Source organism: Eleutherodactylus coqui, chromosome 1 (assembly GCF_035609145.1).
Source record: "Eleutherodactylus coqui strain aEleCoq1 chromosome 1, aEleCoq1.hap1, whole genome shotgun sequence".
NCBI classification, from domain to species: domain Eukaryota; kingdom Metazoa; phylum Chordata; class Amphibia; order Anura; family Eleutherodactylidae; genus Eleutherodactylus; species Eleutherodactylus coqui.
Window position 1 is genome coordinate 93267000 of NC_089837.1, and position 27637 is coordinate 93294636.

General features: G+C 42.7%; 1 protein-coding gene across 3 annotated transcripts in view; it reads left to right on the forward strand.

The window, feature by feature from the left end:
- Nucleotides 1-27637, forward strand: part of RYK (receptor like tyrosine kinase) — a 126433-nt gene that overhangs the window by 72716 nt on the left and 26080 nt on the right. For all 3 annotated transcript variants that reach the window (XM_066598098.1, XM_066598100.1, XM_066598101.1), the window contains 3 exons: nt 3692-3778; nt 19225-19294; nt 27249-27381. In XM_066598098.1, the coding sequence (XP_066454195.1) occupies nt 3692-3778; nt 19225-19294; nt 27249-27381 (290 nt within the window). The remainder of the gene's footprint in view (nt 1-3691; nt 3779-19224; nt 19295-27248; nt 27382-27637) is intronic.

Genomic DNA, 27637 nt, shown 5'->3' on the forward strand with positions numbered 1-27637 from the left:
TACACCGATACCAAAATTGTTATATTTTTTTTTAGGTTTTTACACTTTTTTTGCAATAAAACCCCCTTTTTTTTTTGGAAATCTTTTTTTTTTTTTCTCTATAGCTGCATTCAAAGTCCTGTAACTTTTTCATTTTTCTGTGTACGGAGCTCTATGAGGGCTTATTTTTTGCGAGACGAGCTGTAGTTTTTATTGGTACCATTTTGGGGAAAGTACGGCTTTTTTGATCACTTTTATTGCATTTTTTTGGAGGCTTTTTTAGCGTTTTAACGCTTTTTGTCGTACAAAATAAAACGCATGTTCAACTTTTTGCACACGTCGTTACGGATGCGTCAATACCCAATATGTGGGGTTTTAATTTTTTTTCCCCCTTTTTTTTATGGTAATATTAGAAAAAGCATAAAAAAGGGTTTTTTTTTTAACTTTTTTTTTTTTTTTACATTTTTCTTTTTTTACACTTTTCTTTTCTATTTTAACACAGTTTGAGTCCCTGTGAGGGACTTACATCACTGTACCGATGATCGCTGTCATAAGGCATGGCAGAGACGCAGAGGGAGCGCGATCCCTCTGTGAACTCTTTCCCTGCCGTGATCTACTTAGATCGCGGCAGGGAAGGGGTTAACAGCGCGCCCCCCCCCCCCCCCCCCCCCCCCCCGCTGTTGCAGCAGGAAGCCGGCTGTGACTGACAGCCGGCTCCCGCTACGGGATAGCGCGGGATCATATGTGATCCCGCGCTATCTCCAGGACATAAGTTTACGTCCTGTTGCGGGAAGTACCAGGCTGCCAGGACGTAAACTTACGCCCTGCAGCGGGAACGGGTTAAAGGGACTGTATAATGCACACAACCTCTTCTTAAAGGGGTTGTCTCGCGGCAAACCTCAAAATTTTACCTTACCCCATTCCCCCTGTCACCCCCTGGCATAAAATAGCAAATTAAAGCGGTTTTTAAACCGCTTGCTACTCACCGATCCGACGAAATAAGGACTTTAAAAAATCTTCTCCCAAAGATGGCCGCCGGTTCTTTCCCAGGGATGCACTGCGGTTTTCTCCCATGGTGCACCGCGGGTCTTCTCCCATGGTGCACCATGGGCTCTGTGCGTTCCATTGCCGATTCCAGCCTCCTGATTGGCTGGAATCGGCACACGTGACGGGGCGGAGCTACGATGACGACGCGGTGACCAGCTCTCCGGCACGAGCGGCCCCATTCACCAGGCAGAAGACCGCCCAGCGCAAGCGCGTCTAAAAAAGCAAGAAGACATCAGAATTAGACGGAGCCATGGAGACGGGGACGCTAGCAACGGAGCAGGTAAGTGAATAACTTCTGTATGGCTCATATTTAATGCACGATGCACATTACAAAGTGCATTAATATGGCCATACAGAAGTGTATAACCCCACTTGATTTCGTGAGACAACCCCTTTAAATATTAGCTGGTGCAGCAGTAACACCAAGGAGAGTGATGTCTGCATATACAATCTCCTTGCATGCCTTGCATACACATCCGTGTATTTGCAGGGACCGGTTTTGTCTACAAGAGCCGGAGCCATTTGTACAGCCGGTCCACATGCAGTGGATTTTTCTGCACATTTCTCTGTCGCTTTCACCCTGCTACAATTAGCAGTGAAATCACATGCCTGTTACTGTGATCTGCTGCGGACGAACCCTTTCTTGTAACTGGTATTTCCTGTTTGCTGACGTAGGGTTCTGTTTGCGCAGTACAGAATTGGGCCATGTTTGGCTCCTAATTTTTACTAATGTGGCCTTATTGTCTGTAAATATTTTGCGTGGTGTTTCCACCCTTCCTCCATCTAGAAGAACCCATGACGTAAAAATTAACGAGCTGTTGACGTCTCTTACGATCTGCACAAGTAATTCATGGTTATCGCATAATAATGCAAAGTTAACTTCAACTTACCGGACGTCATCTGTCAGCCGTGCTGCCTTCTAGGCCGAGTCTCGGCTTGTTCTGTGAGCCTGCTTACGCACAAACTACATTCAGAGGAAAGTCAGCCTAATGCTACTCAGATATTTAGGGTTTTGTATTACACAGATCCGACTTCATCTCAGCCATTATGGTAACTTTTATGGGGAAGTTGGCTTTAAGGAAGTTAGAATTTTTAGTTTTTGGGATCCTTTTTCACGGTACTTACAACTTTGTGTGAAAAATGATCGCTTCTGTACTTTCACACAGGAACAGTAATCGCTTAGTGAATGGAGATGTAGCGCGCTGATATCGCTTTCAGGCAACCGCTTCCACTCACAGTAAACCGTTGTCCATAGATGAATGACTGCCTGTGTGTACGAGGGCCGATTATCGGCAGGCTTTTATGCCTGCATAAAACTAATCACATATGATAAGTGGATTAATCATTGTATGTCATTCAACTGTGTATGTATGTATGTATGTTTATATATATATATATGTGTGTGTGTGTATATGTGTGTGTGTGTATATGTGTGTATGTGTATATATATATATATGTATGTGTATATATATATATATATATATATATATATATATAAATTTAATTTGCATGTATTTAGAGAACAGCAGGTGGTCTGTTTTCTAAATACATTGCCATTGTTCTCCAGCAGGACAGCTACTGAAAGAATGTTATCAGCGCTGACTGCGGAGAGCTCAGCCTGCAGTCTGTCTAATCAGCAACATTTAATTTTAGGCTGAACTGGACTCGGCAATGGATGAAAACTGCACGATGGGTGCACATTTACACACAATTATCGCTCAAAAGACGGCTTTTAAAAATCTTGTTTGTATAGCGCCAACTTATTCCGCAGCGCTTTCAGGTGATTGATTATTTATTACCCCCCACCAAGTTGGGTACTCATTTTACCGACCTCGGAAGGATGGAAGACTGGGTCAACCTTGAGCCGGCTACCTGAATCAGCGAGGATTGAACTTGTAACCTTCAGGTCGTGAGCGAGAGCTTACACTCTGCGCCACACGAGGCTCAATTGAGCAATAATCATTGTGTGTAAAAGGGCCTTCAGAATGGTTTACGAACGACTAATACATTTAACACGCAATGAGTGGAAAAAAATTGAACGATAATATTTATGCCTGCATATAATGAAAATTAACGCTACGTGAAAAAATTATCGTTCATCTCCTGATCATTGTTTACTCATCGTGCACTTTCTTTCCTAAGTAATCTTTACTTTGAATTCTGCATTGTGCTGTACCTCTACTGCTCCTCCTGAAAGGAATAAACGGACAACCCAGGCAATACCATGTTGTCCCTACACAATCCGATATACTGTCAAATCAGTGCAGACGGTGCAGGGCCACAGCTTATTAACATGGTAGAGGGGCAACACCTAACTTATTTCTAAGAGGAGGAACAGCCCAATTCTGAGTTCTAAGAAATCTTTGATTGTGTCTAGTGGCCAACAAGCACTACACAAGCCAAAGAGGAGGTCACTGCATACAATGAGCCTCCGAGCCTTTATAGGCCAAGGGGAACCACTTTTAGGTCCTCAGGTGACAAGACCGCTCATCTAATCGTACCACAACTGCAAAGATTTGTGTATCTGCCTGAGATGTACGGTAACTGCATGCTAAGTTTTGCAGCAAAAATGCCAACTCAAGGACTGTGTTTGTTTTTGTTTTTTTTAGATTCCTGTAATTCTACATTTTAGTTATTCACCACTTTTTTTTTTGTTCTGTTTCAGGGACGTTTGGTCGTATATTCCATGGCATCTTGGTGGATGAGAAAGATCCAAGCAAAGAGAAGCCCATGTTTGTAAAAACTGTGAAAGGTGAGTTTGGGTCTGGTTCAGTCCGGTGGACGCTTGCAGTCCTGTGTGATCTCTTTCTGCCATATTTATACAGGTTTGCATTATTTATACTCTCTATGAAGCGCATGTATTATTCATAAGGGCTGACAATCAACGACGGAAGAATTGTTTTAGTTTGCTTTAAGACTGGTAGGTTTACTGTCCTTGATGAAGCCAACAAAACCAGGGTTTAAAGCTAATATTAAGAAGGTCAAATAGGAAATCGTTGATGACCGCAGGGGATCATTTACCAGGTACAGAGCAGCAGTCTTGTTATTTCAAATGAACTTGGGACCATTAGAGGAAATGTACGGTAGTTCAAATTTTTTTTTTTTAATCGATTTGAAACGTTTCCTGTCTTTTGTGTCTACAGCTCCTATGTAAGCTTATATTCCTCCATGGTTACAGATGACAACACAAACCCTGTGCCACTCCTCCTCTTCTGTCACCTCGTTTTGCTATAGTACAGACAGAAAATGAGAAGTCAGGACAGTTGGAAGAGTGTCATGTCCCATCTAAACAACTGCACGAGCGCTGATGTCACCACTAAGGCTGTTGGCGCTCGTGCAGAGCGTTTAGACAGGCAGACTGTGCCTGTCCAAACATACCAAAATGGCCAGTTTACACACAATGAGTTTTCGAGCTGGCAACAAATGGGTAAATAGAAAAATAAAGATTTTTCAATCAAAAGCACCATCTTGGAGGTATTTCCACGTGTGTCATGCCTCCCCTACAGCTGTTCTTGCTACAACAATTTGCTAAGCAGTTTAATGTGCTGTAAATGTCGCTATAAGCAACACTTACTGATAATGCAGCAAACAATGACTGTTTTGTTTTTTAGGTATATGTAATCCTCTTGGGTCAACTATGCCTTCATAAGTTTCCATTGATCCCTGTATGTATCTGCAACAGACCATCATTATTAGTCATTTGGAACTAACCAATTGTAATGATCTCGTACTCCAAGAGCCAACAGCAACACTCTTGAGTCTATGGGCACGCTCGTCCTTAAATGGGTTGTCCTACTTCTAACTGTTTGGCTGCAGGCAGCAGGATGTTTTGTACATTGCACAGCGGCCCAGGTTGGAATTGTAGGCTGAGTCCCCATTCGCATTAATAGGATCCAACCTGCAGTACCAACCCCGGCCCTGTACAATGTACAAATCCATCTGCTTCCTATAGCAAAACAGCTAGAAGTGGAAAGACTCTTTTAAACTTCTCCTATAATGATATGGTACAACACAATCGTAATGATAATTTCCCAGTGACAGTCTTGTGTTGCGCAGAGTGCTAAGGTTTCGCTCATGACCTGAAAGTTGTGAGTTCAATCTCCGCTTGATTCAGGTAGCCGGCTCAAGGTCGACTCAGCCTTCCATCCTTCTGAGGTTGGTAAAATGAGTACCCAGTTTACTGGGGGGTAATAAATTGAAAGTGCTGCAGAATAAGTTGGCGCTATACAAATAACATTTACTATTTATTTTAAGTGGTTTTCCACACAAATACTGTTGATGTCCTCACGATAGTTCATTAATAGTTGATCGCCTGGGGTACACCGCTCGGGACCGCAGCCAATTGGGTGCCCGCTGACACTGGTGTCGGAGCAGAAGCGGTTGGCTTTGATCCTAGTGTCGTGGCTGGGGCTTGTAACTGCTGGCACAGTGACCAATTGGGGCACTGAGAGCGGACATGCAGGCTGTCTTGAGCGGTGTACCCCAGCCAACTATCCTAAAGATAAGTCATTCATAGTATTTGCGTGGAAGATCCCTATAACAAATGGTAGATTTTTAATACTCTCTGCAAAATTGCTTCACTTTTTTTCTATTGATCCAATGGAGCTACACGAACAGTGATATATTTAGAAATGATGGACTTATTTATAACTTCTATTCATCATTGTACGGAGATATTTATCACAATGCCGTAGTGTCTCTCCTTTTCTTACATCAGTTTTTCTGTAGACATTCTAGTTAGAAGTTCTGCCAAAATGTTAGAAAAACTTTGTACAACTCTTGTCTTAAAAAGCCTGCTGAGTGCACGGGGCTTATCCGACCTCTGTAAACATATAATTTACTTGAAAACAAGCCCGAGGCATCATTTTGTCCTGACATATTTACTTTTCTTGGTTCCTTCGCTTTGAATGAATTGCTAAGAAGAAGAATACTCTACGGTTGTTTTGGCAGTGGGGACGAAGCCAATGTTTTCATTGCAGGAACTATGAAAAGCTGAAGGTCTTGGGCCTGCGTTGTGTCAGTGTGGGAGCGTGACATGGATTCGCTTGGCATAGACCACTACAAAGCGGAGCAGGAATACTGAAAAAGACTTGGGTTTCACGATTATTTTTATAAAGAGGTTTAATTTGCTGAGTTCAGTTATCTCGGGTCACATTTTTAACCTGTATCCACCCAAATCACTCGCATTTCTTCAGAGTCCATTAAAGCTTGTTACTATTCCAACCACGTTTTCCCACATTATTAATTACAGTTTCTGTAATTTGAGGGCATTTAGCATAATTTTGGTTTCCATAAAGCAGCATGCACGCGGGAGAGACTCCTGCGGTAAACCCTATTGTGAGAGCCCTAATATGGATCACCTGTCCTCAAGATAGGTCATCCATATCAAATCTGTGGGGATCTGACTATGGTCACCCCCGCTAACTAGCTGCCTGGTATTCCAACTCAGTCCCTTTCACTTGAAGGGGCCGCAGCACTTGCACCTTCAAGCACCTCATACAGGGGTCATGAGACTGTCCCCCTGAGGATAGCCCAACTATATTTTAGTCATGGAAAACCCTTTAAGGACTGGAAACGCATGCCGTTTTCGATGGAGATTTGTGAGCCAATGTCATAAGTTGTTTTTAACTTTTATTAGTTTCTATGTGCCCCATGACGTCTTCTGGGAGATATATATTTTTTTTATTTCACACTTTTCCATTGTAACTGGAGCTTCCAAAGGAGCCCCTGTTACATGGAAAACCTCCCCCATGAGTGGCCATGTCAGTGGTTAATACAAGGTAGTTATAAACTATATACTGTCAGAGTTGGCTAGAGGCCCGCTAAGACCCTGTAACTCTGACATGCCAGGGGTCGCGGATAATCATGTGATCGCTGGGTCCCATGCTGGAAACTGCAGTGTCGCTTCCTGCATTCTCTACATAGCCTGTAAAAGAGAAGGCAGAAGAGGTTAAAAACCAGTTCTATCTTCTACTTCGGGTCCTCTGCTATGTCTGACAGCTGAGAACCCGACCTGCTTGAATCCTGCACTGTAGATTTACTATTGGCCAGGATTACAGCCCAACAATAAGTGCCGTATATTTACGGTGCTTGGTCCCTAATGGGTTAAAGGAGGACATCCGTAATTGTTAATTAAAAGGCCCTTAGGGAAAGTTCACACATCAAAGAGCTCTTCCTCATGACTATTTTCACTGTGGGTTTCATGCATAGCAATGAATGAAATCTGCTGTGAAAGTCTTTTCCGCGACAGTCTTGGTGCGGATTCTCAAGTCTGCAGCATGCTGTGTTTTCCAGATTTCCATGCTCTGTTGCGGATATCTTCTGCTGTGAGTAAACTGAGTTTTTGTAAAACCCCATTGGCTTTCGTTGTACTGTAGAATGTTGCAAAATTCCAGCACACATTCCACGACAATTCCACTGTGTACACTAACCCAAAGTGAGCGTAAAGAAAGTGATTCCTTAGGCCCCTTACCAATGATTAACATTACAGGTTTGATGCCTGCAGCTCTGCACCTATGACAACTCTTCCTAACCTCTGTTCCTACAGCTCAAACTTGTCATAGAGCAACTAGGTCTCGGCATAAAAACAGTTTTGCTGTCCTTTTGACTTCTCCCTTATGTTCCAGCTTTACGCATTGTCTTTCTGTTCCTTTGTTGCTTGGCATCACATATAACTGTGTAGCCTGCCGTTCTAGATCATCAGATAGGTACATGTGGATTTGGTTTGCGTGTTATTATACAAGGACCCTTTGTCTTTCCAGTGAGTTTCTCACATTGAGACAAAGTGTTCATAGTTATATATATTTTTTTCGCATATCCGTTCCTTTTTAGTTCTGTTCTCTCACACAGAATATTGTATTTTAATGTTGTACCGAAATGTGAATTATAGTGCATTGTGCCGCCTTGGAATGGCAGCTCTGCTTGCGTGGAGAAAAAGAAGGAAATAATATTGATAAGAACATACAATACGGATGCTGGAACTGTACACTCTGATAAGATTTGTGTTTCCTCATACAAACTTGCAGAATGTCAATCCGCAGCTCCGTAAGCCAACAAAAATAAATCTCGCCGTTTAACTTCTACAGCAAGGAAACAATGGGAAGCCAAAGTGTCGGAGGTGACAGATTTCTGCTTATCAATAATGTTTCAGTGGAAGGGAGACGGTAGACTGAAATATGGGAGTGGGAAGTGGGTTAATTAAAGCTTTCCCCGCTTTCCTTTCTGCTGCTTTTTGTATTTGTATTTGAAGCTGGAAGATTATATGCCGGTCTGTAAAATCTATTAAACCCCAATGCCAAGGAACTCCTAAGATTAGATTAAAAAAAGTAGTTTGCTATTTGGTCTTAATTAGTAAAACAATATTAAACGACGCTTTCCCTTTTAGTTGTCATTTGATTATGTTCAAGTCAATCGCAGTGACATTATAGTTATAATCATTATAGTTATAATCATTATATCGGTGTGGAACTCATTTCTTTTTCCTACCGCTTAAACTAGACCAGGCCGGCAGAAGATGCCCCAAACTATGTGAAACGGTGGAACCCAATGCTGATTCCACCTCTAAAACCACTGCTAAGCCATGTATGGATCAACTTGTAGATTTAGAAATCACTGGAGCAGGAGGAACACCAGATGGTCAAACTGAATTTGTCACTGTGGGGTTCAGAACTAAAATATAACTTTTATTAAATATTTATAAAAAAAAGAACTTGATAAACAAGTCTCGAAAAGGACACACATATAACTAAAAGAGTACTCCTAAACAAAATTCCCAGAGATGTATATGACGGAATAGCCGTATTTCGGGATAAAGATTTTAAAGCTATACTGCTTTAAAAGGAGTAGACCATGGAAGGCTCAAAACAATCAGAGATTTGCTACAGAATTATATAGTGTAGCTATAACCTTTTACTCAAAGGGTCAAACTAGCTAGTACGTTCAGAAGTTTCTCAGAACACCAACCACCTCGAAAAATCTCCGTAGCCCTCTAAACGAGGGGTTAACTCGGTGATTGGGTTCAGAAGTTTTAGGAACTTCACACGTTACCCCAGCCTAGTTTAGTGCATAGGGGTATAAATAAATCCAATAGAGACTGTAGAGTAATCTCAGCAGAGAAAAGAAGATCCACTCCTCCCAGACCTAGTCCACTGGATATAGATAACTTCCCATGTGGCTATATCTGATGGAGAATGGACCATTGATAGCTCAGAACAGATTCCAAAATTGATTACTTCCAATCCAGACAGGAGAGGAAAGATAGTCCATCAATTCTATGGAATCGTTTTTAAGGCGTCGCTTCTTAAGAAAAATTACGCGGTTCGACGCGTTTCTGCTACAGTTAGAGTAGCGTCATCAGGAACCAAATTCCATATCTGGACATCAAAAAGTCAGTACACAAGGTCCTTAAACTGCTCGACAAAAATTAAATTGTAGCGGAAGTTGCAAAAGTAAGGAGAGGTAGACGATGCTAGCATATCCCCCAGAGATTCCCCCCAGAAAGTAATAAGAACGAGAGAAGGTAGCAGCACCAGCCCTTGTGGTAGGCTGGCGGCTAATGACCCGTAGTGTGTCTCAACAGGGTTTAAGTAGTGGATAACTCCTTCCCTGATTCAGGGGTGTGTCGTCACATAGCCAATTATAATGGAGTGCCTTGTAGCTCCACCCATTCTGACATCATTCAGCTGTCACCTTTACTATGATCGTTATATTGATCAATACCCATGCTGTGGGATAGCTGGCCAGACCCTGTCAGTCTTGGATTGTTCCACAGACTGTCCAGGGACATGTTTATGCTGCACCTCCTTGTTGCGATCCTGTTGTAAGCGTGCCGTTGCTATAGGGGCTCGGCTCAGCGTCCAGCGCTACCACGGACCCATGTGATCAAGCGTGGTGACGTAGGACGCTGAAAGGGTGCATAGGGAGGATCGTCATTCTTTCACCGTGCACGCGCCCACGTGATCAAGCGCGATGACGTGGAGTGCTAGAAGAATGCACTGGGGGAACTTTAAAGAGTTATAGTGTCCCTATGCCTGCGGTCACGTGTCTTGTTTGGTCACGGGACCGGACCTGATAGGAGAATAGATCTGAGGGAGGTGTAAGAATCCATCCCTTACAACAACATGGCTTATGTTATACTTCACCCCCGATCATGTGACCGGGCCCGTTAGTGAAGCTGATGACTGAGCCGTGTCTGTAACCTCCCCATCGGTCACATGATCATGGCCGATAATATGACTGGTGGGGTCCTATAATGCTATTACGTAGTGCCCAATTGGACAACGCCGAGGTGGATCGTCCAATCAAATGCCCCTATTGGTGGTTTGGTACCAGAGTGTCCCTAAAGGTACACTCAGGTAGGTATATCTTTAGTGTATGATCATAAGACTTAAAAGTTGGGCAAGCTTGTTGATATACAACTATCATATAGTATATTGCCAGCTAATCAGGGTACTGACATAGTAGAAGACTATATCCACCCCTGTATGTTTTTAAGTATAAAGGTAACAGGGTTGGATTATTCAATGATGTCAACATGATGATGGCCATAGAATCATGTCCCACCGTCAAAACTCATACAGTTGTTATCGGAATGAATGTCCGAGGCTTATGAGATAGATACAGGCAGATGAAGTCAATTTATGATGTTAACATCTATAAAGTATTGGGCATACTCTATTAAGGCTGTATTTATGTGACGCTTATAGGAGGAGGGTGTGTTGATAAGACCTCCTCATATCCTCTTAGTAAATATCCGAAAAGAGATTAATGATGGTAGAGCAGAGTGGGCTAGATCACTAGAAAGTATTGCTCAACTCAGGGAAGAAATATGACATAGTTTAGTCCCAGTTCATAAAAAGCATGCAAATGAAAGGGTTTCATTCAGGCCCTTTGGTTGTATGCAGTCTATACGGTAAGTCCATTGTGACTCCTTTTGAAGGAGTCTCTTGTCAAGGTCACCTCTCCTCCCATAGCTCCTAATGGATTCTACCCCCTGAAACATTAGTAGGTCAGGGTTACCCCCATGGTAATCTCGCATGTGGTTTGCTACAGGTGTTTTGTCGCTTCGTCGTATATTCCCAAGGTGGGCAAGAATCTGTCGCCTGAATTCTTGCCTCATCTTCCCTATATAGTTCTTCTTACAGGGGCATGTTGCCATATACACTAAATGGGAAGAGCGACAGTTAAACTCTCTTAGCGTGTACATCTTACCAGTATGGGCACTCTTGATAGTGTCTCCCTTAAGGATATTTTGACACGCTAAGCAGTCAGAACACGGGAAAGTACCCATGGGTCTCGATATGGTCAGCCAATTACCAGATTGGGGTGTCTTCAAGTGGCTCTTGACTACTCTATCCTTGATGTTACGACCCCGTCTGAAGGTTAGGAGCGGATTTGGAGGTAATATAGTTTTAAGGTCCGGGTCTTCTTGGAGGATCCCCCAATATTTGGAAAGGATGTTGCGCATGTAAGGAACTCCATTGTCAAAAGTAGATATGATACGTAGTTGACTATCTGGGTTCTTAATTTTAGGGACTAACAGTGCTGGTCTGCTTTGTTGTTTAGAGAAGTGATATGCCTTCTCTATGGAGTTAGTGGGATAATCACTGTCTGAGAATCTATTTTTCAACTCCGTGCTTTTATCTTCAAAGTCCTTAGGATCTCAACAGTTTCTCCTAAGGCGCATAAACTGCCCTTTAGGTATCCCATTTTTCAGGGAGTAGGGGTGGGCACTGTCCCAGGCAAGCAGGCTATTGGATGCAGTTGGTTTCCTGAAGAGAGAGGATTGTAGGTAGCCATCGTTAGTTTTGCTGATACAAACATCCAAGAAGGAAATAGAGTTCTCTTGGGTCTCCATGGTAAGTTTGAGGTTGATTGAGTTGTCATTCAAGATGTCAACGAACTCTATAAATGACTCCTTGGTTCCAGTGTAAAGGATCAGGATGTCATCAATAAATCTCAACCAAAGTGGGATGTTATCTGTCCACTTAGTGTGCTCTTCCGTGAAGACCATCTGTGTCTCCCACCAGCCCAGGAACAGATTTGCGTACGATGGGGCACAAGGACTCCCCATCGCGGTGCCCCTGAGCTGGTGGAACAGATGGCCTTCGAACAGCAAGTAATTTTTAGTGAGCACGAAGATCAGGAGATTTTCAACGAACTGGTTGTGATGCATATATGCCGTTCCTCTCTGCTTCAGGAAGTATCCAACCGCTTTAATCCCTATATCGTGGGGGATAGAACTATACAATCCTTCTACATCTAAACTTGCCAATAGGGTACCTGGTTCAACATGAATTCTATCTATCAACCGTAACACGTCCATAGTGTCACGGACGTATGATGGGAGCGCCGTGACAAATGGACGCAATATACGGTCGATATAAATTCCTGCATTCTGTGTAAGATTCTCTACCCCAGAGACTATAGGTCTGCCCTTTAGGGGGTCCAGGCCCTTATGGACCTTGGGCATGTTCAGAGGAATTTATACAACCCCAAGTCTTGGCCTGTTGCAAGATTTTTCTGAGATCAGTTAGAAATGTATCGGTTGGATCCGATGTTAATTTACGGTAAGTATCACGATCATCCAGAATTCGTTTGCACATTGTGATATATTGGGATCTGTCTAAAGCAACAATGTTACCCCCTTTGTCTGATGGTTTGGTTATGAGGGTTTCATTTAGTTCCAGAGCTCTTAATTCATCAGGTGTAAGATTGTTTTTGATTCTCTGTAGAACTTCAATGTCCCTTATCTCATTGAAGACGATTTTCTCAAAAATGTCAATGTGCGTAGAGGAGTTAGCTTGTGGATTTTTTGAGCTCTTATTTTTAAGCTCGGTGAACGGGCCCTTCCCTTCTTTTCTAGTATTTTCTCTCTCAAGGGCTTCAAGAGCTTCCAGACCAGGTAAGTCATCAGATTCCAAACCCAATTCTTTCAGTTTTCCCCTATTTTGCACGGCGAAAAACTTTTTCCATCTAATTTTGCGAAGAAATAACGCGATATCCTTCGTCCAGGCTGCTTTAAATGAAATAGTATCATCTCCGCTGTTTGATGACCCAAATAGATCAATAGGTCATTATTCTGTTCTTCCTCTGCCTGACATCCCTGAGACCACAGCATCACCAAGTGATGCGATAAGCACTTCGACCCCTGTTTTCATCTCCACGTCTATGAACATCGCTACATCCTGTGTCCACCCTAATGGGGAAACCGATGCAGTAGGGGATAAGTAGAGGGTTATAAACGTATCATCACAGACTTTAACCAAAAATCAAATCTCTGTCCTTGAGAGAGGTTTGTCCTTCGTGCCGGCATGCAGATTTGACAGATTTGCCTGGACGAAGGACATCGCGTTATTTCTTCGCAAAATTAGATGGAAAAAGTTTTTCGCCGTGCAAAATAGGGGAAAACTGAAAGAATTGGGTTTGGAATCTGATGGAAACTATATTACCTCCAAATCCGCTCCTAACCTTCAGACGGGGTCGTAACATCAAGGATAGAGTAGTCAAGAGCCACTTGAAGACACCCCAATCTGGTAATTGGCTGACCATATCGAGACCCATGGGTACTTTCCCGTGTTCTGACTGCTTAGCGTGTCAAAATATCCTTAAGGGAGACACTATCAAGAGTGCCCATACTGGTAAGATGTACACGCTAAGAGAGTTTAACTGTCGCTCTTCCCATTTAGTGTATATGGCAACATGCCCCTGTAAGAAGAACTATATAGGGAAGATGAGGCAAGAATTCAGGCGACAGATTCTTGCCCACCTTGGGAATATACGACGAAGCGACAAAACACCTGTAGCAAACCACATGCGAGATTACCATGGGGGTAACCCTGACCTACTAATGTTTCAGGGGGTAGAATCCATTAGGAGCTATGGGAGGAGAGGTGACCTTGACAAGAGACTCCTTCAAAAGGAGTCACAATGGACTTACCGTATAGACTGCATACAACCAAAGGGCCTGAATGAAACCCTTTCATTTGCATGCTTTTTATGAACTGGGACTAAACTATGTCATATTTCTTCCCTGAGTTGAGCAATACTTTCTAGTGATCTAGCCCACTCTGCTCTACCATCATTAATCTCTTTTCGGATATTTACTAAGAGGATATGAGGAGGTCTTATCAACACACCCTCCTCCTATAAGCGTCACATAAATACAGCCTTAATAGAGTATGCCCAATACTTTATAGATGTTAACATCATAAATTGACTTCATCTGCCTGTATCTATCTCATAAGCCTCGGACATTCATTCCGATAACAACTGTATGAGTTTTGACGGTGGGACATGATTCTATGGCCATCATCATGTTGACATCATTGAATAATCCAACCCTGTTACCTTTATACTTAAAAACATACAGGGGTGGATATAGTCTTCTACTATGTCAGTACCCTGATTAGCTGGCAATATACTATATGATAGTTGTATATCAACAAGCTTGCCCAACTTTTAAGTCTTATGATCATACACTAAAGATATACCTACCTGAGTGTACCTTTAGGGACACTCTGGTACCAAACCACCAATAGGGGCATTTGATTGGACGATCCACCTCGGCGTTGTCTATTTGGGCACTACGTAATAGCATTATAGGACACCACCAGTCATATCATCGGCCATGATCATGTGACCGATGGGGAGGTTACAGACACGGCTCAGTCATCAGCTTCACCAACGGGCCCGGTCACATGATCGGGGGTGAAGTATAACATAAGCCATGTTGTTGTAAGGGATGGATTCTTACACCTCCCTCAGATCTATTCTCCTATCAGGTCCGGTCCCGTGACCAAACAAGACACGTGACCGCAGGCATAGGGACACTATAACTCTTTAAAGTTCCCCCAGTGCATTCTTCTAGCACTCCACGTCATCGCGCTTGATCACGTGGGCGCGTGCACGGTGAAAGAATGACGATCCTCCCTATGCACCCTTTCAGCGTCCTACGTCACCACGCTTGATCACATGGGTCCGTGGTAGCGCTGGACGCTGAGCCGAGCCCCTATAGCAACGGCACGCTTACAACAGGATCGCAACAAGGAGGTGCAGCATAAACATGTCCCTGGACAGTCTGTGGAACAATCCAAGACTGACAGGGTCTGGCCAGCTATCCCACAGCATGGGTATTGATCAATATAACGATCATAGTAAAGGTGACAGCTGAATGATGTCAGAATGGGTGGAGCTACAAGGCACTCCATTATAATTGGCTATGTGACGACACACCCCTGAATCAGGGAAGGAGTTATCCACTACTTAAACTCTGTTGAGACACACTACGGGTCATTAGCCGCCAGCCTACCACAAGGGCTGGTGCTGCTACCTTCTCTCGTTCTTATTACTTTCTGGGGGGAATCTCTGGGGGATATGCTAGCATCGTCTACCTCTCCTTACTTTTGCAACTTCCGCTACAATTTAATTTTTGTCGAGCAGTTTAAGGACGTTGTGTACTGACTTTTTGATGTCCAGATATGGAATTTGGTTCCTGATGACGCTACTCTAACTGTAGCAGAAACGCGTCGAACCGCGTAATTTTTCTTAAGAAGCGACGCCTTAAAAACGATTCCATAGAATTGATGGACTATCTTTCCTCTCCTGTCTGGATTGGAAGTAATCAATTTTGGAATCTGTTCTGAGCTATCAATGGTCCATTCTCCATCAGATATAGCCACATGGGAAGTTATCTATATCCAGTGGACTAGGTCTGGGAGGAGTGGATCTTCTTTTCTCTGCTGAGATTACTCTACAGTCTCTATTGGATTTATTTATACCCCTATGCACTAAACTAGGCTGGGGTAACGTGTGAAGTTCCTAAAACTTCTGAACCCAATCACCGAGTTAACCCCTCGTTTAGAGGGCTACGGAGATTTTTCGAGGTGGTTGGTGTTCTGAGAAACTTCTGAACATACTAGCTAGTTTGACCCTTTGAGTAAAAGGTTATAGCTACACTATATAATTCTGTAGCAAATCTCTGATTGTTTTGAGCCTTCCATGGTCTACTCCTTTTAAAGCAGTATAGCTTTAAAATCTTTATCCCGAAATACGGCTATTCCGTCATATACATCTCTGGGAATTTTGTTTAGGAGTACTCTTTTAGTTATATGTGTGTCCTTTTCGAGACTTGTTTATCAAGTTCTTTTTTTTTTATAAATATTTAATAAAAGTTATATTTTAGTTCTGAACCCCACAGTGACAAAAACATGTAGATTTAGCACTATGAATGGGCATAATCTGTGTGCTTAATTTCTAATGCAATTCTGTGTCGATCCGCATCGGAAATTCCACATACAGATTTTGCCCATTCGTGGGGTTAAATCCGCATATCGGTCTGCAACGAAATACACAGCCATTAGGCCTATTTACACAGGACAAGCTGTTGGGCAAATGATACCTAGCAGCTCATCCCAGTGATGCTCGCTCCTGAGCTGTTACAGAGGAGCGAGTACCTCTCAAAGCACAGCTAGCATGGTGGCGCTGCAAGCCGAGGAGCGTTCTTTCCTCGTCCACCTACATACATGAGGGGACGATACGATGATCTCTCCCATGATATGTTCATACCCAGGACTGCAGCGGTAACAAGAGGGCATCCACTAGGTCTAGAAGAAAGCAGGTTTCAACACCAACACAGAAAAGGGTTCTTTACTGTAAGAGCAGTGAGACTGTGGAACTCTCTGCCTGAGGACGTGGTGATGGCTAAAACCATAGCGGAGTTTAAAAGGGGACTTGATGTCTTTCTAGAGCGGAAGGATATTACAGAATATAAATCTTAGGTTAATTGTTAATCCGGGTTTACAGGCAGGTAGGAACTATTAGGGGATTAGTCTGATTGCCATTAGGGAGTCAGGAAGGAATTTTCCCCCAAAAGGGCAATTGGCTCCTGCCTCTTGGGTTTTTTTTGCCTTCCTCTGGATCAACAACATAGGAGGATAAACAGGCTGAACTAGATGGACATTGTCTTCATTGGGCCTTGCATACTATGTTACCTCCATTCACAGTAAGCAAATAGTCGCTCAGAAGTGAATGAGTGCCGTTTCCACTGCTCGGCTCGTCATTCGTCGTTCAGTTTTCTGCATGCAGAACAATTCTTGCTCAGTCACTGCATGCAATGGCACGAAATGATTATGGTTCAAATTTCTGCGGGAGTGCAGGAATCTGAACGCGGCCCATGTAAAAAGAACTTTAGTCATGTTCTGGATTCCACCATGCGCACGTACCCTCGTGCTGCGTCACTGATTTGAGGCATCTTACTAGAAATGTTGGATTTTCTTCTCTAGCTTACTTTGCTTACTAATACTACTAAGCCGCGGCTCGTTTCTAGACCCTTTCCAATACTGCCTAAAGCTACCTACACACATGCAAGTGCGATATTGGGCTGAGGATCTTGGACTAGTATAAAGCTTGCCAACATTGCGTTTTTATGCAGATGTGAGACAGTTTTTGGCAAAATCCCTTCTGTAAAGTAGTGATCCTCCAGCGTGTTTTTCAGCCGTGTTGGAGGCTCAGCATGTATTTCCCATTCCTTTCAATGGGACACTTGCATAGCTCTCGCATGCGCATCGCACAGTGTGAAATGTGTTTTACTGTCCCATTGAAAACCAATGCGTAAAGCGTTCCGAGGAACACGAAAAGATATATGTACGACTCCGTTCAAATAGTTCATATTCACTTGAGATTTGAGAGTCTCACAACGCACAAATCTTGCACGATTTTCACGCTCATGTGAAATTGGCTTAAAGCAGAGCAAAAACTAAAATTCTAGTGCAATTCTTCCCAAATGTTTGTTTAGTCTAGCTTTTTCTATCCGTAGATTTGCATTTCTAATGTCCCCCCCCCCCATATATATTGGTCTATTTGATGAGAATATTGCCTGAGGGCTTCTGGTGATTGGCTCTTGGTTCTTCGGAATGAATGTGGCAGCACCTGAAGTGGTTTGTTGCAGGCCCCTACTTTTACACAGTACAAGCAATTACTTCATCATGTCTCTTGTATGCAGACGGTAAAAGTAAAGGGCATTGTAGATGACTAGGATCATTATCTACTATATACCAGTGTCAGACTGTTGCACAGATGATGTGATCAAAGTGGCACGGTGACTGCCAGAGCCCAAGCGTAATTGTCTTGGGAAGTGATGTGATGCAGGCGTACCAGTAGTGGCTTTTACATATAATGAAATATGCCAGGTTATAATTGTATAAACTTTATACTCTGGCTGAGCAAGCCAGAGTTAGGAAGCAGCATAATCAAAAGTTGTGTTGGAGAGTGTACTGCTTGAGAACACGGACAGTTTTTCATTTTCTCATCCTCTCCTTGCAAGAGCCATAACTTTTTTTTTTTTTCCATCGACACGGCCCTATGAATAGTTGTTTTGCAGGATGAGTTGTAGTTTTGTTTTGGTGGTATTGTATAATGTACTGGAAGGACATTTTAAGAATGATTGGGAAGAAATGGAAAAAAAAATAGAATTTCACCTACTTAATAGAGGGGGATTGTTTTTACTTCATTCCACCAATCATTACAAACATTGCAATACCAGATTCAGATAGTTATTTTTGTTGTACCAAAAATATAAAGTCAGACCTCCACTAATCATAGATAGACCCCACTGATCAAGAGATGGGGGATATCTGGGGGGGCACCGGACGTCCCCTCATGAATGAAGCACCACTCATTCATTTCAGTGAGTCGAAGATTGTCATGTGCACCTACTTGGCTATTTCTGGCGCTGTCACTGGAATGAATGGAGTGGCAGTGCGCATGTTCAGCCGCTGCTTCAATCATGCAAGGATCTTTGGAACCCCCACTGGTCATAAAATGTTCCCTTATCGTATGGATAGCGGATAACTTCATACTTTGGTACAACACCTTTTTTTTTTTTTTTAATTGCCTTACATTGCCATATTTTGACATCCATAATTCTTTATTTTTTAGCGGGGAGGGGGGGGGGGGGGCGGCTGTAACTTCTATCCATAGCGTTTTGGGATGCATACAACTTTTTGATCACGGTTTACCTCTTTTTTTTTTTTTTTTTTTTTTTTTTCTTTATTTAGGTGGGGGACCCCTAAATTTTGACATTACCAGGGGAGGAAAGGGAGTGTATCTGCAACGCTCACCATGTGGGATAGGTTTGTTAGTTAGAACTTTTTCAGATGTATCTTTTTCTATAATCTACCATGTTTTATGTAATTCTTTTAGATCAAGCATCTGAAGCTCAAATTACAATGATGCTAACAGAAAGCTGCAAGTTGAGGGGTTTGCACCACAGGTAAGTGCCTGTATTCCCAGTTGATAAAATTTAGATGGTTATTTTTTTTCCCAGAGTATTTGACTTTTTGTTTAAAAAAAACTAGATTGCACTTTGTTGGTTTCCGTGTCAGAGCTTCATGACCCTGTTCTGTACTATGTACGCAGTGTACAATAGAAGTTCCTCCTAGCTGCACCACATGCATTATTTGTTGGCATTAAGTTGACCTCGAAGTGACACAACCTTGAAAGACTTTTTCTCATAAATCTCACATGCTGTGGCTGTTGGAGGGATCTGTTTACATTATGTGATGCTCCCTTGCATTCAGTGGACACATATGGTCCCATGCCGAACGCTTTAGATAAGAAAAGGGGTGAGGGTATCCGATTGGGCATGTCCACCTTCCAGCAGCAGTTACTCTACATGAAATTACTACTTAAGGCCCATTTAGACACAACGATTATTGCTCAAAAGCCATCAATCACTGATGACTGTTAGTGCCGCACGCTGATTTTCTCAGCAGGCGGCACTGATAGTATTCTTTCAGCTGGTATCCCGCTGGCAGCTCATTTTTAGCTAGTATCCTGCTAGCAGTTCTCAGTGGGAGACCAGCTGAAAGCTCCGAGAACAATGCAGCTGTTTGCATATACAAAACACCTGCTTTTTTCTCGTAGCGATCGCGGTGGTATCCCGCTCCACCTGATTTTTGAGCGATTTTTATCTTACAGTGTAAATGGGCTTTATACAGATTCTAAGTTCTAGCCTTTTATTATAGTGGCATCCATAGTTATGTAAGTCAATCTTCCGCCACTCGTTGATGGATGACTATGTTAGAGCTTGCGGTAGTGCTTTGCTTTCTGGGAAAAAGCAGTCTTTATATGACACACTGTGCAGTAATCTGAGGTCGGAAAACCTGCATTGTATGTATTCGGCTAAACTGCTGACGAGCTTGATGTCTGTGTCTAACGCAGTTGTCAGTACCGCTCTAGGGAGTGTATGTGCTTTGGCTTACGTACAGGCTGTAAATCAGGATCCGTACAAAATTAGTTATGTAATTAGTTGCTGAACTCTTTATGTAGATTCCTTCTGTATATAAACTGCAAAATGGTGTTCATGAGTAGATTGTACCCTTCAATATCAGATATTTTTAAACTAATCCCAGCAGACACCGATCAGCTCTGTTGGTGACTGTTGTCGTTAGAGGGGGGAGTTTTTTCCTGTTACATTGGATGCCCCAGCTACAGTGAAAAAGTGTAAACTAAAAAAAATAAATAAAAAAAGACCATGTGAATGACCCCCAGAGGTCTTATATACCTCATGGATGGTAAAAAAAAAAAAAAGTTACAAAAATAAGTAAAGAAAGACAGAATACATAAAAAAAAAATGACCTAAAGCCGACACCAACCAAAACTGTTGACACAAGTGCCCTGTAATCTAAAACTACACATATTATATATCAAAACCTCAAACAAAATGAGGAACCCATTCCCATACTTTTTACTGTAGTGTAAATATACAAATTAAAAACAAAAAAGAAAACTATGTTTTTAAAAATATTTACCGTATATTCCGGCGTATAAGACTACCTTCTAACCCCAAAAAAACTGCTCTGCAGTCGGGGGTCGTCTTATACGTCGGGTATACAAAAAAAAGTGTCAAAAAAAAAAGCAGTATTCGCCTCCCCCGGTGTTCTGCGGTGCTGCTGCAGGCTGTCGCTCTCTCCTTGTCCCCGACACAGCATTGCTTTCTGGATGCGGGGCTTAAAATCCCCGCCTCCAGAAAGCTAATGCTGTGATTGGCTCACGCGGCATCAGCCAATCACAGCCATTCAACATTGAATAAGGCGACAGTTGGGGGGGTCGCCTTATACGCCGGAATATACAGTATATTTTTTTTTGCTTTTTACCCCCAATAAAACTAAAAAACAGAAATAAAAGTCAGTGAAAAAAAAAAACCCTATATGTCGTGGGGGAAAAAAAAACAGAAAAAATAATTTTCGTGGATGAAGGGGAAAAAAAAGGCACAAATCCCTAAGGCCTCATGTCCACTCGAAAAATACAATCCGCGCAGAATCTGCCGCGGATTTGCTTCAAATGGTATTTTTTTTGCGTGCAGATATCCGCACACATTGCTATCAATGTGATAGCAATGTTGCCGATCCGCCGCAAAATGGAGCATGCCGCGTTTTTTCTCCCGCGCGTGAAAAACGCAATTCTTTTAAAATGCCATTGGCGGGTGCAAAAATCAATTTAATGGACCGCGGATGGCCAATGATTCCCTGTGGCCAAAATCTGCTGCGGAATTTGCAATTCCATTTAGCTAGTGGTCATGAGGCCCAAAACAGTCTGGTCTTCAAGGGGTTAAGGGGGTGGGGGAGAGTTGATCTACAAAACTTCAAAAACATATACTTTTTCACTGTAAACTTTGCTTCCTAATGTAAAAAAAAAGGGGGGGGGGGGGGTCAGGAGAGAGATATCTATGTCTCTCGCTATCTGTTTAATGTGTTCATATTGAAAGATTACAGAGATGCTTATAATATATATTTTTTAATGTTCATTTAATGTATACTGTATATTAAACATGCATAGGAATCCTAATGTAAAAAGCCCCTTATTTGTTACTTTATTTTGCACAATTTAAGCTTTTACTATCCCATGCCCTCTGGTATTTGCCATTTTTGCCATACCCTGACATTTTTTTGGATAAGAAAAAGTTAATAAAAGCTGTGGACTGTTCTAAAAGAAGCAGAGTTTAGCTATTCTATGTGTTCTAGTGCCGCTGCTTCTCACCTGTCTGTATCAGACTACCCATGTGACCACTGCAGCCAATCACTAGCCTCAGTGGTCCTGTGGGTGATTTCACTGCTGCTGCATCGGAAAACAAAGACCAGCATGGCGCAGTGGCGCTGCAGCGAACTATCCATGGCTTATTACATTTGTGGGTGTTTTGGAAAACCCCTCTTAATGAGGAAAGTTTGTACACCATGAACACTGGAGGAGTCCCTCATACCCATGCTTAACTCATGCAGTTCCCTTTGCATTGCCATTGCCTATGATCGCTATTACAAGGGATAAGACATTGCAGTACTGAAGTCCTGCACATCATATCATAGCTGCTATGGTTCAAGTCCCTTTCAGAGATATAAAGGGATAGTGTAAAAAAAAAAAAAAATTACAAAAAAGACACCTTTGCGCTCTTTTCCCCATTTGTGTTCTGTTTTTTTTAATTTTTAAATCCCACATTTTTGGAATAGTCGTATCCGTAACGATCCATACAATAAATTGAACACAATGTTTGTCCTGCACAGCAAAAAACCTTAAAAAATAACCCTAAACTGAGACAAAATGCTTATCTTTATTTTGTCTCCCAAAAAAGCACAAAAGTGATCCAAAAAGCCGTATGTACCCCAAAGTGGTACCAATAAAAACTACAGCTCGTCATACAGAAAACAAGCCCTCACAGAGCTCCGTCCAATAGATGAAAAAAAAAATTACTTTCATTGCGGCAATGCAGAAAAAAAATTCTCCAAAAAGTTGTTTTGCCTTTTTTTTATTGTGGGAAAAACCTAAAAAAAATAAGAATTTTGGTAGCCTCATAATCCAATGGACCCACCTAAAAAATGTATCCCGTCATTTATGCTGTTTAATTAACGCTGTAAAAAAATGGCATAATTGATGTTTTCTCTCCCTGCTCTCCAAAAATTAATAAGTTTTACAATGTAGTATATGTACTCAAAAATGGTGCCAATAAAAACTACAGTTCGCCACACAAAAAACAAGCCCTCATACTGCCATGTTGACAGAAAAATAAGAAAGTTCTGGCTTTTGGAAAGTGGAGATGAAAATCCGAAAAATCTTTGCCTCCTTATTCCCAAAGTAAGCCGTGTCCTTAAGAGGTTAAAGGGAACCTGTCATCTGCTAGAAGCACCGTAAAGTAAGTTAGTGTGCCTATAGAGTTGGTGATGTGGAGTCCGGGGCACTAGTAAGTTCAGGGGGATTCAAGTGTCTTAACACAGGAAGGTTTTCGGATGAGTCTGTTTCACATACCAAAAAAACCTGAGCATAATCCCCCCTTTGTGTCGGGTAAATTGCTGCGGCGTGTTGGGATCTGCTCAGAGCGTATACTTCTGGAATTGTCGGAGGATTAACAACTGACAATATGAACGGGCTGTCCAACTACTTGTACTGATCAACACCGAGCCGTGTCCCAGTACTTCCAAGTACTGATCTGTCATCGTTCTGGCTAGGAGGACTTCCTTCATCTGCATTACCCCATGCAGCTTGGAATGAACCTCTAACCCGCCTACGTTAAACAGTAGTGAGGTCATAGACATTATTTAGTTAATACAGGGATTTATGGTAATCCTTAGTGTAAATCGGCACGGTGTGATAACCAAGCACAAGTGATGAGATCATTAGTTTAAAGAGGAAATAAAGAAGCAAAGTTTCTATCAACACTTCCTACGATGGCCTACTTTTTATTGACCCTGTTCTATCTCTTATCATAAGCTAAAGGATGAAGGTGAGAGCAAAAAACAGGTCATCTAGGTCTCCCAGGAGGCAGCTTCTTTGGTAGTGACCTGACAAGAAGTCTTTGTACAGAAGTATTGAAGTCGGGACCTTTACTATTGATCTATCCTCTGGATAGGTCCTCAGGAGCCGATCAGTGTCGGTCCGCGACTCAAAATCCCTGCTGATCCCCAGGCTTACTGTCAAACCGCGTTGGAAGTAGATGGAGCTGTCAACATTGCAATGACCTGTTTTGGTACTGCAGGCACAGGACCAGTTGAACTGAATTCAGTGGGAGCTGTGCCTGCAATACCAAATTGGGTCATAGCAATATTGACAGCCTCCTCTGCACTGTCAATGGACCTGGGGATCCCAAGCTGTAGACCTCTGCCGATCAGTTAGGTCATAAATAGTAAAAGTCTAGGAGAATCCTTCAAGGTGGCCATATACCTTAGATAGCTGTCAGATGAAGATGAGCGTGCATGCAATGGGGGAGTAAGCGACTGCCACACACTTCTAGCAGCTGCTTATCTCCCTTAAGAACAAAAGGACTGCACATGTTGAAATCTGACATGGTCAACCCTTGTTTTCACCATCATCTGCTGTTGGGAGAGAAAGTTGGGACACAAAATGCATATTAGATTGTCGACCCACAGAAATCGGCAGGTTTGGCCGATTTAGTCATCTAATGTGTTGAGGTACCTTTTTTATGTTTGATGTAGGAGCCAGGCTAACAAATAATGACGGCACCTATAGAACCCTACAGAACCTAGAATTAACTCCGACTTTTAGCCTGGTTTCATCAACATCCTGTATTTGTGTTCTCCCATAGAAGCATTGCTAATTAATAAAAAGTTGTAATAGCGTCATACAGAGCAGAACCGCAAGGGCACCATGTGCCTCCATACAGTGTCCATGTGTATGTTCCTGCTATGTGCGGGAGGGCTTAGGTGAGAGAACAGCAAATCAAGATGGATGTCATATAGCGGAATTTACAATGTAAGTGTAGTTCAGTAGATTTTTAAGTACCGACCCCTAAAGTTCACCTGCCCTTCATGGCTGATTTCCAACAAGAGGTGGGAGAACCTTGCTTTACTGGCCAGCTTTCAGAAGCTTGCAGAGTGATTCTAGAGACCTCTAGTAGTCCCCGATCTGCCTGCTCCAGGGCTGATATCGGAGTGGTTGGATAGAGACGTCCTATAGAGAATATTAGAGGAGGTATATAGCCGTGTACTGGTTCAGCATTTGTGTCGTGTCCTCACACAGCACTCATTTGTGCGTTTTCTCTGCATTATATACTTGGACGCTTCCAGTTCTCTGACTTTCTGCTTTGTTTTTGAGGCACGTGTTGAATTCTTTTTTGTGGCCGCAGGCAACTTCACTATGTCGGCACATATTTCAAAATCATTTTTCTGTAACGACGCATTAAATAGTGATTTGATTGTTTTACTCACTGGTGCCCTGTGGGCAGAGGTTTAATGTCAGTGTTCCTGGCTTAAAATTTGAAAGAACGCCAATCTCTCTTCCCCTCCTGGAGAATACATTTTGCAATGCCATGTATAGCTGCAAGTCCTGTAACCGGCAAGCTCTGGTTCATAGATTATAGATCAGTGATGGCGAACCTTTCAGAGACTGAGTGCCCAAACTGCCACCCAAAACCCACTTATTTATGGTAAAGTGCCAACATGTCAGGGAGCGGGGCTTATCCCGATGTATGATTTTTACTTCAGTCGTCATATAAAAAGGACAGGGCCATTTCAAAATAGACGGGAGGAACGCCCTGTGTTTTATTTCCCAGCTGGAGCCCTGGAGTGCCACTCGTGCGGATTTTGACTGGAAATCGGTTGCATATCCGCAGCTGACTTCATATTATGTGGCGCTCTCCTCACTTCCTCCATAGGCTTCTCGCTGTCAGCGCTCCCCGGCTTCTGGTTCTCGGCGGCCTGTAGCGGCATCACTTGACCAAGCTGCTGGGAACCGGAAGCTGGGGAGCACTGACATTGGGAAGTCTTCGGAAGAGGACGCAGCGCTGCTGCATGATTACTGCCAGGGAGCTGCGGCACCCCAGCCGGTAATCCTTATTGAGATGAGCGGCGTGTGCCAGCAGGGGGGGGGGGGGGCTCTGCGCGCTGCCATAGGTTTGCCACCACTCTTACAAATTGAGCTGCTTGGTGCCCTGTAAAAACACCAAGATGCCAAGCAGTGTGTGAATTCAGACTAACGGATACATCCGTGTAATTTAACATTTTTAATTTTATGGGATGATATCAGCATTTAAGTGGCTTTTTCCTATTCACGCATCGTTAGTTACCACTTTGTTTTGAAGCTTTTTCTAGAAGAAAAAGGGAAATCTAATTTCTGGACCCGTTAAGTTTGCGTGGCGTTGTGATTGTACCGCAAATTAGAGCTGGTGAAAGGGCACCCCCCCCTTTATTTTTTTCTGGGATGGGGGAACAAATACTATCCGCCAACACTATGATTATTATTAAAGGGATTGTCTCACCAGATCAACACATTTTTTTTTTTTTTAGCAGCGATCAGCTGGTCACTGTGACTTTGATATACGGCATTAGAAGTTATGTCCGGCCAATAATTTCATACCTGGAGCCGGACACGGTTGATGCCATTTTGGTGCACTTTGTGCACCAGTCCAGCATCCATAGGTGGACAGGATAATGCTGCACACAACACTTTTTTTTTTCTGGCGCAGGGAGGCATCCAGCATCAAAAATGATGTGCTGTGTGCCATGATCAGAAAACTGATCAGTTTGGGCATCTATTTCTAGAGGGGGAAAAAAGGTGGTCTGCGGAGTATATGGGAACCTGAGCAAATCCCCAGCAATCAGCTTTTATCCTCAGCCGTGACTCTCATGTCCCCTGCAGTGACTGGGTATATAGAGAGGATGTTGGGATCCAAACACTTTACACAAATTGTTACAAAGTGTTACTAAAAAGAACTGGCCCCACTTTTTATAGAGATCTGCTTCATTCGTTCTTAAAAATTTTGTATCGCTCACTCGAGGTAAACTCTCTGAAATTGCCTAGTTTAGTTGACTAAATTGTGTGGCAAGGCAAACTTATATGGGTTTTCTGACACAAAAATTCAAGCAGCAGATAATGGTGTAAAATGGAAAAAAAACCCCGCTATGATCACGTTTTCGACGGACTGCACATCCTCCATCAGTTTGATTCATCACATCTGAAGCGGATGCATTTGTGTCTCAGGGCGCAGCATAGTTTTTGCTGTTTTTAATAAAGGAGTCAAATTTTATCCTTCAACTCCACCTCACATGGCAGGGTTGTGCCAGTGCCCAGTGCGTGTGCAGACTGTTTTTACACCGGTTTCAAAAATGGCACATTTAGAGCACGAGTACGAGACGGTTTGTTTGTTTAACCTTTTTTGGTCATACTGATGGAAAAAACAGTTTCTAATACCTGTGACTATTAACTTTTTTGTTTTTGTCTAGGAATCTTCTCCCCATTGGTCATGTCTGTATAGAGGACGGGGAAAAACCAATGGTGCTGCTGCCTTTTATGAACTGGGGCAATCTGAAGCTGTTCCTACGGCAGTGTAAGCTGGTGGAGGCCAACAACCCCCAGGTAACCACATCAATGACTGACACACTAATAGGGCAACGTTGTCTTTATCATTGCCATACTGATGCACATGATATACAGCATTTAAAGAGCATTACCAGTGACCACCAAACTAGTATATAGAATGCTCGATCCAATAATCTAATTGTAGCACTTTGGGTTCTGCCTTTTCTTAGTTCTGTTTCTATTTCTGGTGGCCCCGATTATGGCTCCTGTTACCCCGGTGTCCTGAACTTCTGGGTAGTAAATATGCCTTGTT